Raw genomic sequence first — 19,328 nt, 5'->3', positions numbered from 1 at the left:
CATCTCTCCTTTTATCTGTCAGTACTTGCTCCTTCTGTTATCATACTACCAGAAAAGTGATGTGAAGTCTGCACTGGGATGCTTCCTAGATGCAAGATGAAGAGAGTCCCCAAAGTGGGCTTCTGTGCAGACTTAGTAAGAAAAAGTGAAAGCTGTTAGGAGGAGACGCTGGGTAGGTAATGGACAGGGTGTAGGGAAGGGAGCAAGGAAAGAACAGAGCGGGCATTTAAACTCAGGTCTGATTTTAAACCTCCAAACTCGAACACTGAGAGATTATCTTGTCTTTCCGTCAGAACTCTTAATTATCTCAGTAACTGCTTTTCTGTGAAATTTGCTCTTTTAGTTTTCAAAGAAACTAAGTTTCTTATTAAAAAAATTCAAACACTAAGACAAGTTATGAAGTGAAAGTCTCTTCCTTATTGCTACACTAGTCCAACAGGTAACCTGTATGTAGTTTCTTAGATGTACAACACCCCCCCAACAAAAAAACAAACTTCTGGATTAAGTATAACACACGTACAGCAAAGCACACAAGTCACAGCTGACACAGTTTACCTGTCTAAAAAGCAGCACACAGAAAGTCAGAATAGAAATCCCAGTATAAAAGAGGGATATGTGCTTAGAATTTCTGAGAAAATATTTAATAAAAGGACAAGGAAACTCTAAGCCCCAGATACCTCTCAGAAAAATCCAACAACGACAGCAAAAAATTTTGAATCCTAGATTCTAAGGCTTTCTAATAAAAGCACCTGGTACAGGTCACAGACTGCACTTTCAGCTCATAGTGGCCCTCCAGCCCTGTTATCCACGCCCAAGCACCTGTGGATGTTGCCAAGCAGGTGTAATCAGCCTCAGCCTTGGAGACAATGGCTCTGTCAATGACACCATCTCATTAGACTAAGAAACGGTAATGTGGGCAGTAGGAGCCCTGTTGCCCAAGTGTGACTCTACAAATTTCTATCACATCATATAAATCTTCTGTCCACTCTTATGATTATAATTCCATATGAAAATGTTTACCTTCTAGTTCAGAAACGGGAATCCGTTGATTCGTAAATAGACACATGTATCTATTCTTAAACTTTTAAAATAAATCAGTGTTTGTAGAGAGGAAAAAAACCCAATAAACAGCATTTCTTATTTATTCTACCATAAAAAATAATATTCTTCACTCCAAATGTAAAAAATATAAGAAGCAAATAAAAGCTGGACTTCAACATGCTATCAGAACAGTGATATCTTCGAGATGAGGTTTAATTAAAAGCTCCATATGGAAATAATTCAAGACTGAATTTCAGCTGGGAGACCCCATTAACCATTTATTCCCCTGACCTCTGATACAGAATTAATTAATTTAAAACAACACATGACTTACTGAGAGCACAAAGTAAAGAATTTTCACAAACTGTGACTTCAGAAGAACCTGGTATTTTTTCATCAATGTAAAAAAGAAAATGAATAGAGACAGAAAAAAACCCACAGCAGCCCAGTGGGATCTAAATAACAAGATTTCTGTTGATCCCATACAAAATATCTCAGATGAACAGGTTTTATTTACATAAAAGATAAAATTGTGACTAGAAATTGCTGGCCATGATATAGGGTTACCTGGTTAGATTAGGAATAAGGAATCATTACAAGTATCACCATTTGTTAACAAATAGTCTACAATGAACCTCTGGATCATGGGGGTAAGATGGGTTCTTAGGGGAAAAGCATGTTAATTACAGGGTTGAGTACGCCCTTGAATAAGAGAATATTCTAGGACAGCTGTGCACCCCTGAACTGATAATCTTGCTCTTCTCATTTTAAAAAATAATAGCTCTATTAAGATACAATTCACATGCCACAAAACTCCCCTTTTAAAAAGTGCTTCTGCGTATATTGGTATAGTTGTACAACTTTCATCACTATCTAATTTTAAAGTATTATTACCTCAAAAAAACAAACCCCATACTCATATCCTCATTCCTCCCTCCCCCAGGCCCTGACAACCACTGGTCTATTTTCTGACTCAATGGGTTTGCATATTTTGGACATTTCATATAAATGTGGTCTTTTGTGTCTTCTTTCACTTAACATAATGTTTTCATAATATTTTCAAGGTTCATCCATTTTGCAAGGGTGCAACTTCATTCTCTTGCATGTGGTTATCCAGCTCTCCAGCACCATTTGAAGAGACTATTCTTTCCCCACTAACTAGTCTTTGCTCTGCTCCCTTGCTGAAAATCAGTTAGCCATAGATGTTTGGGTTTATTTCTAGACTCTTAATTCTATTCCATTGGTCTATATGTCTACCTTTATGCTAGTACCACACTGTTCTGACAACTATAGCTTTGCAGTAAGTTTTGAAATCAAGAAGCTTGAGTCCACCAAATTCTACTTTTTTTCCCCAGCTGATTTGGCAGTCTGGGGCCCCTCACAGTTCCACATGAATTTGAGGATCATCTTTTCTGTTTCTGGAAAAAAGAAAAAAAAGCCACTGGAATTTTGATGGGGATTGCAGTGCAGTATAGATCCCACTGTACTGCCATCTTAAAAATATTAAATCTTCCAACCCATGAACGTGGGGTATCCCATGGTCATTCATTATTTATTTTAATTTAATATTTAATAAAATATTTAATGTTATTAATATTATTTATACTTATATATATTTATTATTCCATTTACCTAAGTCTTCTTTCATTTCTTCAGCAATGTTTTATAGCTTGCAATATGCAAGTCTTTCACCTCCCTGATTAAATTGATTCCTACTAGGTATTTTATTCTTTTGCATGCTATCATAAGTAAAATTTTAATTCCCTTTTCATTTGTTCATTGCTGTTATATAGGAACACACTAAGTTTTGTGTGTCTATCTTTTACTGTACAACTTTGCTGAATATATTTATCAGCTCTAGCAGGTCAGTTTTTTGGTGTGGATTTTATGGCATTTCCTATATATAGAATCATATCACAGGGCCCATTAATAAATGTAAAGTTTGTATCTCATAATGTTCATGTTTACTTCCATAAAACATCATATGACAAAGTTACTTCAATAGACCCATGGTTTCAAAAAATGCACTGTAGGCTTTAAAAAAAAAAACTAAATGGAAGGCAAAGTCAAACAATCCTTCAAGTGGATCTTATGAAAAGGATTAGAACTCTCAAATGGCAAACATGTTTGCTGGCAAATGAAATCTATTGAGATAGCCTAACTACGTCTAAGTTATTTCATGAATGTGTAGTTATAAGGAGTCAAAATTATTATTAGAAGACATAGTGTATTACTACAGCCATTACTTTTGATGACACAGGTATTTTTAAAAAGGCATGTTGAAACTCCTAAACATGCAAAGAGAGTAGAATGAAAGAAAGGCTGCTACCACTGGGTTAAAAAAATAATCAATGTAGAAATAAATTCTCCAGTAAGATTTCTGAGATATGGGAAAATTCATTGAAAAAAACTGAAAGGCATAATCAAAATAAAGAAAAGCAAAGATATACTCAATAAACTGAATCCAATTTCACAGTGTCAGGAGGTTAAGAATATACTCATAGAAGTTTTGCTATGTAGAAAATAGGGAGGAAAAATAAAAATCTTTAGCTGTTCAGAAAATTAAAATGTCAATTATCCTACTATGTGACTGGCACTGTGGTAGGTCCTGAGGATAGGGAGTGAGAAAAATAGACTTAGTCCCTCCTTAAGATTTGTCTAATGGAGAAGATTGCCATTAAATAATTAATAAGGGTAAATAATTTTCTAAGGGGGAGTCTTAAGAGTCCCAGAAACACATAGCAAGAGGGTTTTGGAAAAACCCTTGAGCAAGTTTCCTTTAAGTGGAGATATAAAGAATGAGTAGCAGTCAGCCAGGCAAAGGGGAGAAAAGGGTAGAGAGAACATTCCACAGACAGAACAACACACAAGAAAGCTTAGAGTAGAAACAGCCAGAACAGAAAGAGAATTATACAGCTGGAGAGACCATAAAGAGGGAGAGAGTGGACCAAGAAGCCAGAAGATCCCCCAGAGCCCTGATCATGCAGGGTCTGGTAGACGATGCTAACAGTTGTACAATTTTTGGAAATGGCAATGTTTTAAGCAGCATTGTGTTCCTCCTCCTCTATAGTACCAGTAAATATCTTAGGTGCCCAAAGAACATTAGGAGCAACAGATGATTAATTTCATCTGAAACACAGGCCTTCTTAGAATAAGGCATATGTATATCAAAGTGAAAGTGTTTACTTACAGTATCAAGTATTTCTTTGGTATGAGCTGCTGACAGGCAAAATCTGGCTCTGGATTCAATGATTGGAGTAGCAGGAAATCCTACCACAACTACACCAACATTCCGCTTCAGCATCTCCCGTCCAAAGGCGCTGCAAAGGGAAACAAGGACAATAAACCAGGGAGAATAACAAAGCACACGGGACAATGGTCTTGCAGTCCTGAATGCTTTAAGCTTTTGGACAATACAGGCCCTAGGGACTTCTATTAGGAATTTTTTCGTAACTTTTTTGAAAGTTAAAGTTGACAGTTCACAAAGACTTCTTTTATTCAAACTGAAAGAGGTCTTCTCCCAAATGGTTTCTTTCACAAAGGTGACGGAATATAGTTGGCAGAGACCAATTTTTAATAGGGCTTGCCTAAAGTGATTTGCAACTGTAGCCTTAAGGTGTCCCTGACAAGTAACAGCGGCTCAGAAGTTTCAAAATGAACTTGAATTTAAAACCTGGTCCTTGAAATGTTAGGCTTGGCAGTTTAAAAATTCTTGAGATTAAGGATGCAGAGGATCTGCCGTAATGGGGACATCTTCCTGCTGGCAGAATGGCCGATGAGCATTAGCCCTCCAGACCAGGCATTTCTTTGATCGACGTAGGTGTTAAGCTGCCTTTGGAATTTGGGGTTTCCTTTGGTGTTTGTGAGGTCAGCTCACTTCCAGGCTTCAGATGAACATCCAGACTGAATAATTCTTGTTTAACTCCCAACCCCAAGCCAAACTGGTGGCATGTGACCTTATTCCACATCTGTATCTTGGCTAATTAAGAAAATTCTAACTTTCATGTAAATTTTGTTAGTTACTAAATTATGTTATTCTTTTGTCCTTTTCTCATGTTGACCTTATTCCTTTTTGACTTTCCCCTTAACTATTTAAGGCATTTGAGAATAAAAAATCCCACTCATTTTAGTTGTATCAGTAACAGTGCCAGCTTTCCCAGTGCAGTACCTAGTACATCATCTTCAATGTACTTCCTTTGTGTCAGGCTGAGCCTGAGCGCCCCACATCTTTGGCACATGCTGTGGAACTCTCTGGTGTTTTATTTCAATTCTGTCTCACCCCCCTAAATCTTAATTAATGTACACAGTGAGTTTTACCTATGCAGAGTAAATTAGACACAGTCCTTGCTAAAGAAAGGGTTCTAGACTAAGTCAGTCCTCCAGACCTCATAACTTTTTGCGTTTATTCATGATAATTCCATTTAAAGAAGAATGAGGGAAATCCTATACCTCAGCTTTGGTTCATTTCCACCACCTCCTTATGCCCCTATGACTTCCTGTTAGAAACTGAACTCCTCTTTTTCCCTCAATGAGCACCTTTCCCCAGTTTCCTCCTCACTATTTTTGGAGTCACCATACTTTCAGGTTCCTTGATTTAACTTTCCTTCCTATATTCACTTTAATAAACATTTACTGAGTGCCCTCTGAGTGCTAAGGACTATTCTAGGCACTGCAGATTCAACGATGAATAAAAATATTTGTTCCTTTAATGAGTTCAATTAAACCTGAGAAATGATCCTTAGCCAATTTTATATTTAAGATCCAGTCAAAACCACAAATCTGAAAAGATGTGCCTTTTTTACTGAGCCTATACTAAGCAGGTGACTCCTTTATTTTATATCTCTGATGAAATTTTGCACATAGTTATTTTGCAAGTAATTTTATTTGTTCAATTCATATATGCTTTGCCAATGTATTTTGGTTTCATAATACATCTGGACTTCTCAAATACATTGAAAGCTATTCCAGGACAAAGATTTCCACTATATATGCCTTGTAGAAGCCAAAGAAGCTGGTGTAATGTGCACATCTGATAACTGTGCAGTAACATGGCTGACCTCATGGCTCACTGCTCCCCCTTGGGCACTGCCCTTCAGCTCCACTCACTTCCTACTAGTCTTCCATCAGCTAAGCACGTTCCTGTGTTCTGGCCTCTACACAGGAGCTTCTTTCGCTAGGTGGCTAACTTGCTCAGCTAATTCAAGCTCAGCTATCATCTTTCTTACCCACTGAGGCTCTCCCTGACCACCCCATTTAATACTGTAATCTGCCTAGCCACAGGCACTCTCAGTCCTCCATATCCTGCTCTATTTCTTCCCACAGCATTGAACACTTTCTAACATTATTACATAATTTACTTACATGCTAAGTTTGTCTGAGTCTTGCCCTACTAGAGCATAAGCTCCACGAGAACAGGGATTTTTATTTCTGTTTTGTTCACTGACCTATCTCGATCCCCTAGAAGAGTGCATTAAGCTCAAATGTTTGTTGAATGAAAGACTAACAAGTTAACATAGTTTACATTGGAATCCACTCTTTAATTTATGGTACATCTAGCAAATGAAGGCTAACATAGATAATTTTACATAAGCCTGAGTCTCACATCACAGGAAACCTCGAGTCTGTTGAGAGAATAACCTATAATTTGCAAAAAATGTACCCAATTTTGGCTGGCATGTAGAGCATCAGAGGCACCACTGGGGAATCTTCATTTCCATAAATGATGAAGCCCATCTCTTTCAGGCGTCTCCTGAAATACCTGGTGTTTTCAGCTAACTGCTGTATACACTCTTTGCCTGGAAAATCATGGGGAGAGAAAGAAAATAACACTAAGAAAACAGGAGTGGAAAAAGACAGTAATTTCCTCTATCTCTATCCTATCAAACAGTTCTACATTTTGTTTCTTCCTTTCCAACATACAATATTTTTACACAGTACACTGTAAAGAAGGGGGAAGGGTGTAGCTCAAGTGGTAGAGCACGTGCTTAGCATGCACAAGGTCCTGGGTTCAATCCCCAGTACCTCCACTAGTAATCCACCTAATTACCTCCCCCTACCAAAATAAAATAATTAAATGAATACACTGTAAAGAATATAAACAGAAACACATATATCTTGCTTTGTATTCTGTCATACTAGACACAGACAGCAGATTTTATAATAAAATACAGAATAAAGTTTACTGATTAGCATTTCCATGGCACGTTAGCAGCCTCGAACATCTGCATTGATACCACATCATTTAACACTACTATCCCTTCACAGCAGGCAGGATATTTATCATCATTTTCATTTTATACATTAGGAGACTCATAAAGGTAGTGACTGGCCCACAGTCACACAGTTTGAGGGGCACAGCTGAGACTAGAATCCAGGCCTCTCAATTTCACTACTCATTCCAACTGTGCTGCAAGTAATTTTACACCAGAGATAGAGCCATTCAGAGCCCCAAATTTTCCTCTTAAGAGATTGAATTTTTGTTACCATTTCCCTAAAACTTCTAGCAATAGCATATCTGTATCACATAAAGTCATATTTTTAATCCTACTCTGTTCATCTCCCTAAAACACAAGCGGATTAAGACGTACATTTTTCTAACCACTAACTGCCTAAATTTTTGGCCTAGTTTTGACTTTATGACAGGTCAACCTATGAATAGATGTCCAAAAACAATCGTTCTGTTATAGAAAGCAAGCCATAAGTTCAAAAGATCAGCTTGCAAAGGACTAAGCACTGTTTCATGGTTTTTCAACCATGAATACTCACAAATAAGAAAAGGTCACAGTCATTTTTTCACATATATAAGAAAGCCAGCAAATTCATATTTTTAAAAATACAAAGCAGCACACAGCTCAAAAGATAAATTAATCAGAAATACAGATGACCAATAACTGTCCTTAGAATCAGAATACTAACATATCCATCACTGATTGGAAGCTATGCTAGATAAGTCTGCTACAAATAACTCCAAATTAAATCTCTTTATGCAAATAATTTCAAGTTGACCAGAGAAGCACACACAGCTTAGTTTAATGTGAACACTAAAGAACATCATTTAAGTTAGGACATACATCATACAAATATTAAAGCAGATATTAAAGTATACTATGTTTATGTTGAGAATTGATGAGCCATAGACCCTATTCTCCCCTAGAAATACCAACACATGCTTACTCTACATTTAGAAAAGAGACTTCCACTTCTGGCCATTACAGGGTACCAGGAACCAGATTTACCTTCCTGCCTGTAAACAACAGAAAGCTGGACAGAATGTATAAAATAATGGTTTTCAGACACTGGGCCACAGGCAGTGCAAGACTGTGCTGCCAGAGAGAAGGGAAACAAGAAGTGAGACTTTGGACTGGCCCCCTACTGCCAGAAGACAGGTCCCGGGCTGCTCCAGGTGGGGGAACTAGTCTTGTTAGTTGAGGACACCAGAAGTTGGGGGCGGGGGGGCTAAGGCGATCAGCATAACAGGAAAGGAGGAAGGTGCACAGAGAGAGCATCAGGGATCTGCAGCAGGGACCCCTTGAACCTCTGGCAGAGTGCTGATCTGCGTACTTATAAGAAGAAACTATGAGGGGTTGGGGAAAGCTCCACCAGAAAGCAGCAGAGCGAACGGTTCCCCGCACTCATACGGAGTTGAGAGTAGTTTGTATTTTCACCAAGTAGAAAGAAAAGACCTCAGATTCACACTAGAAGAATTAAATTAGCCCTATACTGAAAGCTGCTCTGGCCCACCCTAATACCCCTTAAAAGCAAGTCTCAAAAATGATCCAAACAATCCCACGAACAAAGTCCAACACTATTACCCAAGGGAATACAACAAAATGTAGCCCCTAATAATTTAAGATTTACAATGTCTGACATAAAATTAAAAATTCCAGGCACTCAAAGAAACAGGAAAATATGACTCAGCAACTAGGAGAAAAGTCCATCAATAAAAACAGACCAGAAAGGACAGAGTTTTTTAACAGACAAGGATGTAAAAATGCTATTATAAATATGCTCCATGCATTCAGAAAGGTAGAGGAAACATGATGAAGAGAGAAAGGAAACACATAAAAAGGAACAAATAATTGACTCATGCAATAATGATGATGAATCACAAAAGTATTATGTTAAATGAAATAAGCCAGACACAAAAGACAATACAATTGTGGACTCAATTTATAGGAAATTCTTTAAAAGATCTAATTATAGTGATTGAAAACAGATTAGTGGTTGCCAGGCAATGGAGAAAGGACTGACACCAAAGGGGTATGAGGGAACTTTCCAGGAGTTAAACCTCGCTTATGGCGTCGTTACATATGTCAAAAGTCATGGATTTATACACTTAAAATTGGTGAATTTTATTGTATACAAATGATATCTTATTTAAAAATTTTAAAAATTAGTGACACATTTGCTAAGTGTACATTATTTTTTTCCTGCACCACTTACTGTTCTACAACTTGCTACCTCTTTCTTATCATAAACTACCTCCTGTTAAAATTTTTTTCTCATTCCAAGATTATCAAGAAAAATTATCAAGGAAAAGAAGAAATGTTAAGAGATTTAGACTTTAACTCTTCCACTAACTGCTGTATCATTTCTTTAATGAAAGGAAGTGGAAATCTCAGTCTCATCATTTGCTGTCATCTGTCCCCTGAAAAGAAGAGTCCCAGAGGAAAACACATCTAAAATAACACTCATATACACAACAAAAAGATAGTGGGAACAGGCATTTAAAACTCCCGACTTAAATATCTTTATAACTGCTGAACAGTATTCCTTAGGAAAGATATACCACAATTTGTTTATATATTTACATGTTAATGAACATCAGAGTTGAGATTATCAACCTTCAATTTTAGCAGTTTATAAAGTTCAGATTAAAAAGATTTCTCCCTAAATAGAGGATGTGGAGAAAAGGGAACTGTTGCAAACTGCTGGTGGGAATGAAAATTGGTGCATCCACTATGGAAAATAGTATGGAGGTTCCTTAAAAAACTAAAAATAGAACTACCACATGATCCATCAATCCCACTCCTGGGTATATACCTGGGAGAAAACAAAAAGACTAATTAAAAAACATATATGCACCCCAATGTTCATAGCAGCACTACTTACAATAGCCAAAGCATGGAAACAACCAAAGAGTCCATCAACAGATGACTGGATTAAGAAGATGTGCAATACATACACAGCCATAAAAAACAATGAAATTCTGGCATTTGCAGCAACAGGGACGGACCTAGAGGATATCATGCTTAGTGAAATAAGTCAGCAGAGAAAGACAAATACTATATAAGATGTATATGTGGAATCTAAAAAATAATATGAATGAATGTATATACAAAACAGAAACAGACTCAAAGCCACAGAAAACAAACTTGTGGTTACCAAAGAGGAAAGGGGCAAAGGGCTAATTTAGGAATTTGGGATTAACAGATACATACTACTGTATATAAAACAGATAAACAACAAGGACCTACTGTATGGCACATGGAACTGTATTCAATATCTTGTAGTGACCTATAATGGAAAAGAATCTGAAAAACAACAAATATATGTATATATGTATAATTGAATCACTTTGCTGTATACCAGAAGCTAACACATTGTAAATCAACTATACTTCAATTTAAAAAAATCTCCTAAATATATATTTAAGCATCCTAGTCATGCCCAAATAAGGGAAGAATTACTATAATTGGCAACTAACAGTTCAGTTTCACTTGATTCTAACTGCTTTAGGTAGATATGGTAAAATAATATACTACAATTGACCCTTGAACAGCACAGAGGTTAAAACACATATAAATTTATAGTCAGTCCTCCATAGGCGAGATCCCTCTGAATGTGAAGATTCAACCAACCAGGGACCGTGAAGTACTGTAGTATTTATTATCGTAAAATATTCACATAAATGTGGACCCAGGCAGTTCAAACGTGTTGTTCACAGGTTCACTGTACTTACACTTTATACACAAAGAAACAGGCCCATAAATGTTAAACTACTTTCTCTAAGGCCTTTCATTTAGTAGGAAGCAGACCAAGATTTTCTGACTCCACTTCAGTGCTTTTTCTCCTTTATCACACCAAAAAATTACGTATTTTTCAAACTTTAAAGTTTTAACCCTTTACTGGGTAACAATATCTGTATTTTACTTTTTAAAGGGCACTTACTGGCAAATGAATGGGATAGGGATGAATGGGTGTGGGAGCTTAAGGAGACACTGGGCAAGTAAGAGACAAGTAGAAAGCAGTTCTTCCAATAAATTCATCACGATCAGCAAACTGCAATCATCACTGGTGGACAGTGGGATAAAGACTGAGTAGAAGGGTCAAGATCATTGCTAGAGAAAGATGCAAAGTAATTAGAAATGGTTCACAGTGAATCACAGAAATTAACTGGTCTGTTTATCCTACGAAACTACTAGGCTGAACAATGAAACTGCCAAAATTTGACTATTTTTGACCTAAAAAAAGGAAATTTCTTCTGGTTCAACTGAATAATTTCAAAGATAATAACAGGAAAAGCAGTCAAGTGTAGCTAAATCAGTAAGCTTTGGCAGTTATACAAATTGGAAAGTAGTTATCCCTAATTCCTGAGGTGATACCGAATTTTAAAGACAACAGTTATTCATTTTGAATTAAATACCATATAAAACACCAGTTAATATTAATACAAGAAGCTTGGTATTTAAGTCCAATTTGCTAGCTCAGTTGTAAAGAGTTTTCTTACTGCAGAGCTGCAGCAAGTATCTGGTCTAACACAGATTTAAAAACAAGGTTAGCCCTGTTAAAAGATACTAACTCTTAAAAGGTCTTTATCCTTGTCTCAGAGAGGACACAGATGGTCAAACAAGTCAACATTCTCCTCTACGTTTCAAACATAAATCTTTACTTTTAAGGGTGATAAAAAGCATAAAAGCAATTTAGAGAAAATCCTGTACTGATTCTCTTGAACTTTACAAATAAACCTTACTGTGAGGATGGCTGTCCTTTTGGACTTCTTTAATGTGTTTGTTAGAATGAAGCCACTTTTAGAATTTCTTCACTAAAAATCTACAGCTTGGCATGAAAGAAAGAGAGGAAAATAAATACGCGTGTGCAGTTAATGTCCCAGGAAATGTAGCAGATAACTTTAATCGGTCATTTCTTACTCCTCAATGTCTTTGTAATAACTCTTATGCTAAGGAAGGAAGTAGTGAATATGAAGGATCAATGGGTTGTGATGGCATCATTAGATTTAATTCTTTCAAGGAAAGAGAAAGCCTAAAAAGGATGGAGGATGGAGGCATCACAATTATCTATGTCCTGATAACCATTATGTATTGATAACTTTAAATAATTTTACAAAATAGAATTAGATTTAGAGAGTTATGTTTATTAACCACTGCCAAGTAGATTTTGAAGGTGTACGGACTGTATTTCAGATATTTTCAAAAGAAATTTTTTATCAAGTCTTAATTCAGATTTCTCAGGATTCGCGGCTATGTAATCTTAAGGTTTGAAGGAACTACTGCATTATTTCTCAAATAAAATTCTATAAGTTCTCCCAGACAGGTATTAATCAGAAAAATAGTGTTCTATGAGCTATAAATTTTCAGGACTGGCTATAAAAGCAAGATAAGATCTATGTACAAAGTAAGGTATACAAAAGGCAGCAGACATTTTGTCTTAAGTGACATTAGTGCTAACTACTCAGAACTTATGCTTCAAAGAATATAGCATGTACTCACCTGCTTAAATAACAATATTTTCAATTTAGCTGATGAGCTTTTAATAACTTATAATCAAGAAAATGAGTCTGAGTCTGCAACTTCAAAAATAACATTTCCAGTGTTAACTGAAATCTTTCAAAATAAAAGACACAAATATAAATGATGTTCAGTCAGAGTTGGTCCCCTAACTCACATTATACTCTATTACACAATTCCTAAGCATCTTAGATTTCCTGGATATGCTGATTTAATCTGCCTCCCTGGGAAAAATAAAACAAAATTACTGCTATTCCTTAGCCCTATACTTTCTGACTAATTATAATGGGCTGGAAGAATTGGACATTTAAGAACTTCTTCCCCTCCTCCCTTCTTCTTACAGGTCACAATATCAAAGCAGATAAGGGTTTTCTCAGGTCCCCCAAACAGAACAGGTAGCCCCAAGGATGGTTTGCATTAATTAGGAGTTATGGGACATAAGGCAAGATGGAATATGGAAAAATACTACTCATCACCTACATCTAATCTATGCTACCAAAAACATTACATTATGGATATTTCACATAGTATCTCTTTAGTACTTTGTGTCTAAGAATCGAACTTAACTATCAATCTTTCAGTTTAATCATCTGTCCAAACTCTTATTTTTGCTTTTGGAAGGTTACTTTTTCTAATACTTTACTTTGATTGGATTGTACTGCAGAATGAAAAGGAACATGTTTCACTCCTGCATTTTCTTCTCTTGAAAAGCATTTTCTTTAATAAACAGAATAAACTTAGGACATTTTCAGTATTTACTTCACCTATGTTAAACTTTAACTCCACTGAGATCTAAAACTGGAGCTTATATCTTAAAGACCTCTTATACAAGACTTTATAATATCAGGTAACTCAAATCACAGGCAAACTGTTTTCAAAGGCTATTCCCATTATAATTATGGAAACTCCTAGTACTGACTCTTTTTAAAGCAAAGAAACTATGTAATACAGCAAGCACAGTGCCAGACTCAGTAAATGCTTTTTCCCTTTCCTTGTGCTAGTAAAGCAATTTCTAATCAGGGGAAAATTATATTTAGCTTCAGTTATTATATCTCTAAAAATTACCAAGTCAACTACTAACAAGCCTTACTTCCTGATAAGATACTACTTTACAGCCTTCCATAAGTGAATGGAAGAACATGTTGATTTAAATTCATTTAAACGAACTTGGTATTCTCTTGCACTAGTGGTGCTACATCTAACTCCAACATTAGGACAACAGCTCCATCTCCTTCTCAGCTGGAAGTACTTTGGGCTTGTGTGAAGGAGGTATCAGGTGTGCCTTAACTACTGGCTGCTGTTACAGCAGTTCCAAGAACTGTAAATAGTTGGCAAAAAACCTCAGATGCAATCACGATGACACTTTCAACAGAGACAAGCAAACCAGGGCTAAGAATAATTAAAATTCTTTTCATTCTCAACACTTAAACCACAGCATCCTTCATACACCACAGCATCCTTCATACACCACATCCCTTCTGAGAGGAAGTGCAGACTATTAGTAGGCTTTTCCACCTTTTCCTTTTAGAAACAGAGGCACATTTAAGAGTAATTTTGCAGCTGAGGAAACTAAACTAACACTTGGAGAGGTTAAGTAACTCAAAGTGGAGGAACCAGGATTTGAACTCCCTGGTTCTTCTGGTTTCAGATTGTACTCTTAAACATTACTAATTGATCCACTCTGGCTTCTATATAAGTAGGTCTAACTAAAAGGGAACGTTGAGTAACAGGAATGTAAAAAGAGAACAGAGTAACTGTGTTTAATTGCAATACAAGTAACTGACAGCCCCTGCTGGCCCATCCCCTGCAGTCTCACCTGCCTCTAAGGAATCCATCACTAACACTGCCTCTACCACCCAGCCCAGAGGTCCCACACCATGTTTCCCTGATTCTCTGGCTCTGTCCCCGGGGAAAGAGGTGGTGCCCACAGACTTCCTTGCATCCTGTGTTCTCCTTTCCAGTTTCCATTGTAAGATTTGTCATCCCCCATCTTTCAAAGGGGGGACATCCTGCAAAATTTTGTTCAACCACTGCCAGTATTTCTCAGTAAGACTGCTATTGGCATTTTGGGCATGACAATTCCTGGTTGTTAAGGCTGTCCAGTGCCCTGCAGAACAATCAGAACCACTGGTCTCTTGGCAATAACCTCCAACAGCACCTCTCCACAGCTCTATTAGAACTAAAAACGCCCCTAGACTTTTCCAAATGTGACTTAGGAAGGCAGCACTGTTGCTGATTGATTGAGAACTACTATTGGTCCTAATAGTTATTTCTTCATAAGAACCATGGTTTCTTTTCTCTTATACCCTTAGACCTGAGTTGGAGATGCATTATCTGTATGATCTTGGGCATATTTTTACCTCCCTTAGATTCAATTACCATATTTACTCCAGAGGAAGATATAAATTTGGGCAGTTTGATATATTTAGAGTCCAACACTACACATAAGAAAATCAAATATAAAACATGGGCTAAATGATTAACAATATATTAAAAGCCAATACCTTATGATTAAGCAGGGCCTCTATCCAGTAGGCCCTTTATTTATACATATTTTAGGATTTCTTTCTAGAATTTATTTCTATTCCATTAATCTGTTACAAATTATTACAGCTTATATATATTACATAATTATATATAATTAATATATAAGCTTATATATTCATATATGATTTATATATATAGCTTATATATAATACATTTTACTTCCCAGTTACTCTACTCTTTTGAGTTTTCTTCCTCATTCAATTATTATTTACTGAGATATAATCCACATTCTATAAAATTCATCCTTTTAAAATGTACAACTCAGTAGTTTTTAGTATAGTCACAAAGTTGTGTAATCATCACCAGTTATCTAATTCACCATTTCCAAAAGAAACTCCATGCCATTAGCAGTCACTCCTCAATCCTTTCTCCCCATTGCCCTGGGTAACTACGAATCTACTTTCTGTCTTTATGAATTTGCTTATACTGAACATTTCATATAAATGGAATCATGTAATATGTGACCTTTTGTGTCTGGCTTCTTTTGCCTAACATAACATCTTCAAGGTTCATTCATGATGTAGCATGTATTGGCACTTCATTCTTTTTTATGGTTGAATATTCTCTGTATGGCTATATCATTTTGTTTATCTACTCATGAGCTGATATACATTTGGGTTGTTTTCACCTTTTGACTATCATGAATAATGTTGCTATAAACATTCCTGTACAAGCTGTCACGTGGACATGTATTCAATTCTGTTGGGTATACACCTAAGAACAGAATTTCTGGGTCACATGGTAACTCTATGTTTAACTTTCTGAGAAACTGGAAACTGCTCTAAAGTCGCTGGGCTATTTTATATTCCCACCAGTAATATGGGAGCGTTCCAATTTCTTAGATCCTCACCAACAATGTTATTGTCTGTCTTTTCTATTTTAGCCATCCTAGTGGGTGTAAAGTGGTATTCTGTGGTTTTCACCTACATTTCCCTAGTGACTATTAGGTTGACCATCTGCTCTTCTGTGCACATTGGGCATTTGTATACCTTCTTTGGAAAAATGTCTATTCAAATTTTTTGCCCGTTTTTAAATTGAGTTGTTTAATTTGAATTGTAAAAGTTCTTTATATATTCTGGACACTAGACTCTTAACCAGATATATGGTTTGCATAAAATTTCCTCCCATTCTGAGGGCTGTCTTGTCACCATCTTGATGGACTGTCCTTTAGAGGACAAAATCTTTTAATTTTGATTCAGTCAAATGTATCTATTTTTTTCTTTGACTGCTTATTCTTTTGGGTGTCATAATTAAGAAACCACTGTCTAATCCAGTCATGAAGATTTACCTCTATGTTTTCTTCTAAAAGTTTTATAAATTTAGCTCTTATATTTAGGCCTTTGATTCATTTTGAGTTATTTTTGTATATGGTGTGCGGTAGGAGTCCAACATCATTCTTTTGCACGTGGATATCCAGTTGTCCGAGAATCATTTAAAAAAAAAAAAAGACCATTCTTTCCCCAATGAACTGTCTTGCTGCAAAACCAACTAACCATAAATGGAGATGTTTACTTCTGGATTCTCAGTTCTATTTCACAGTTTATATATCTGTACTTATGCCATATGACACTGTCTTGTCACTATAGTTTTCAGACTGTGAGTCCTTTAACTTTGTTTTTTTCAAGACTGTTTTGCTATTCTGGGTCTCTTGCTTTTCCATATAATTTTAGGATCAGCTTGCCAATTTCTAAAAAAAAATAAAAGCAGCTGTGATTTTGATAGGGATATTTTTTTCCAGGGGTAGGTTTTGTTGAATCTATAAATTAACTTGAGGAGTATTGCTATCCTAACAATATTAAGTCCTCCAACCTCTGAGCACAGATATCTTTCCATTTATTTAGCATTTACTTAGGTCTTCTTCCTGTTCATTTTTGTACATTTTTTTTCTCTTGGGTGGAATTACATAAATGTTCTCAAAATGTTGATTTGGGTTGGGAAGGTAGGGCAAAAAGAAAAAATGAATAAACACATTAAATATAAAATGATATGGCTCCTAATTTGGAATAAGAATAATGCTTCTTCTTTTATATACTTCCAAGTCTAATTTTCCCTAATGGGAATGTATTTTTAAAGTAGTTAGAAAGGTTACAAGTGTTGGCAAGAAAATGAAACAATACATTGCTAGTGAGACTGTAAATTGGTACTCTGTAAAAACAGCAATATATGCTGAGCCTAAACATTAAGCCTACTCTATGGCCCAGCAATTCCATTCCTAAGTACATATACCCCAAAGAGTTGTGTACCAAAAGGCATGTATAAGAACGTCACTCTTAGTAACAGCCAAAGTCAGGAAACAACTCAATTTCCATTAGCAGAATGAATAAACTGTGATATACTCAAACAACAGGATATGACAGCAATGAAAATGAATTACTGTTCCACCAAAACATGTGGATGAATCTCAAAGACATATGAATAAAATATACCAGATTCAAAAAAGTGATTATATGTGTACTGTAGTGTAGGCAATTCCATTTATATGAAGCTCAAGAACAGGCAAAACTAATATATTGTGACAGAAGTCAAAACAGTGATTATCTTTGGTTAGGAGGATAAACTGGGAAGAGGCACAAGATAACCTTTTGGGATACTGCAAGTGTTCTATATTATGATCCATGTGGTGACTAGACAGGTGTGTATTTAATCACTAAGATTTGTGCACTTTACTGAATGAACGTCAATACTTCAAAAAAAGTAAAAATAAATTTTAAATACTTGGAAAATAAACTGAAAAAAAAATTACCTGGAATGAGGTTAAATTTCTGATCTCTCAATTTATAATCTTAAATATATCTAACTACTATTTAATAATCATCCTTTTACTTAAAAAGTAAAACCAAAACTACTGTCTAGACATTACAGGGGTGGGCTCAGCCATTCTTCTCTTAGCCTTTGCTGTTTAAGACAAACCCGGAAAAAAACCCAAAATTTGTAGTGCTGGGTGTTCCAGGAATTTCTAAGACAGGGGAAAACAGTTATGAAAACAGCACTTCAGAGTTAAAGCCCTTGTCCTGAGGCAGGAAATGAAAGCATAAAGGGGCTGGCCCTTCCTTCTCTTCTTTCCTTTTTAAAGGAAATGATTTTTTTTTAATGATTTTTAAAAATCATATGAATGAATGCACAATTCAGATAATATTGGCCCCCCAAAAAAGTTATTCTCCATCTGTGCATCTACTTTCATTCCCATAAAGTCACTTTTTTTCCTCAGATGTTCTAGCATTAGTTCTTCTTACACTCTGCCAAGAGGGAGAGGTCGCTGAAAGGCTGGTGCAAATTTTACTAACGAACTGCTTCAGACGGTCTCCTGGAAGACTGCCTTTTAGGAGAGCTATGAGACATTACAACTGAAATTATTAGGGTGCAGTGGAGTCAGGACTATTCAGCACAGAAAAAGTTAAAGTGCCACGACTGTAGTACTAAAGCATGCACGAATGCCTCACGTTAAGTGAAAATGTCAATTTGGGATTTAAAAAGTTTAAAGTCTTCGGTGAGCATAGTACCAATGTACAACAGAAGTTCTCCCCAAACTGTGCCTTCTAAGAAGACTGGAATCTGAAATTCTGAACACCCAACATGGTAATACTGGCAAGATAATAACTTCTCAGACTAACACTTTTGTTGAACTAGAATAGAAGGATGGCTTCTTTTGGAAAGTAGAGGATTTGACTTCCATTTTAAAAGGGGTAAAGCTGAGCACAAGGAGTGTATGCAGAAAAGGCTGAATTTGTACCAGGGCTTGAGATGTTCCTGAACTAAATAAACCTTAGGTAAACACAGCATTCCTTACATGTGCAAGCATATCCTTTAAGAGGGAGAATTTCTGGGATTCCTGACTCCATTTAATCAGGAAATCAGAGTTCCAAAAATAACTTTTACTTCTTCCAAGAAAGGGGAAGTGGGTTGGCAAGTGAACATTCAGATTTGACACCAACAGTAATAAGAATTACTGAAGTCTCAGAGCTTTGGGGGAGCCCACTGGAAACAATCTGAATT

At 36.2% G+C, this 19,328-nt stretch overlaps 1 protein-coding gene across 1 annotated transcript in view; it reads right to left on the bottom strand.

Annotated features, from left to right (window-relative positions):
- Positions 1-19,328, bottom strand: part of SPTLC2 (serine palmitoyltransferase long chain base subunit 2) — an 85,850-nt gene that overhangs the window by 5,338 nt on the left and 61,184 nt on the right. Inside the window, exons 10-11 of the mRNA XM_074365189.1 lie at positions 6,701-6,836; positions 4,232-4,361 (exon numbers count right to left, since the gene is read on the bottom strand). Coding sequence (XP_074221290.1) covers positions 4,232-4,361; positions 6,701-6,836 — 266 coding nt within the window. The remainder of the gene's footprint in view (positions 1-4,231; positions 4,362-6,700; positions 6,837-19,328) is intronic.

This window comes from Camelus bactrianus, chromosome 6, assembly GCF_048773025.1.
Source record: "Camelus bactrianus isolate YW-2024 breed Bactrian camel chromosome 6, ASM4877302v1, whole genome shotgun sequence".
NCBI classification, from domain to species: Eukaryota; Metazoa; Chordata; class Mammalia; order Artiodactyla; family Camelidae; genus Camelus; species Camelus bactrianus.
Note: the sequence above shows the minus strand (reverse complement) of the source record. Positions and strands in the feature narration are given on the sequence as shown.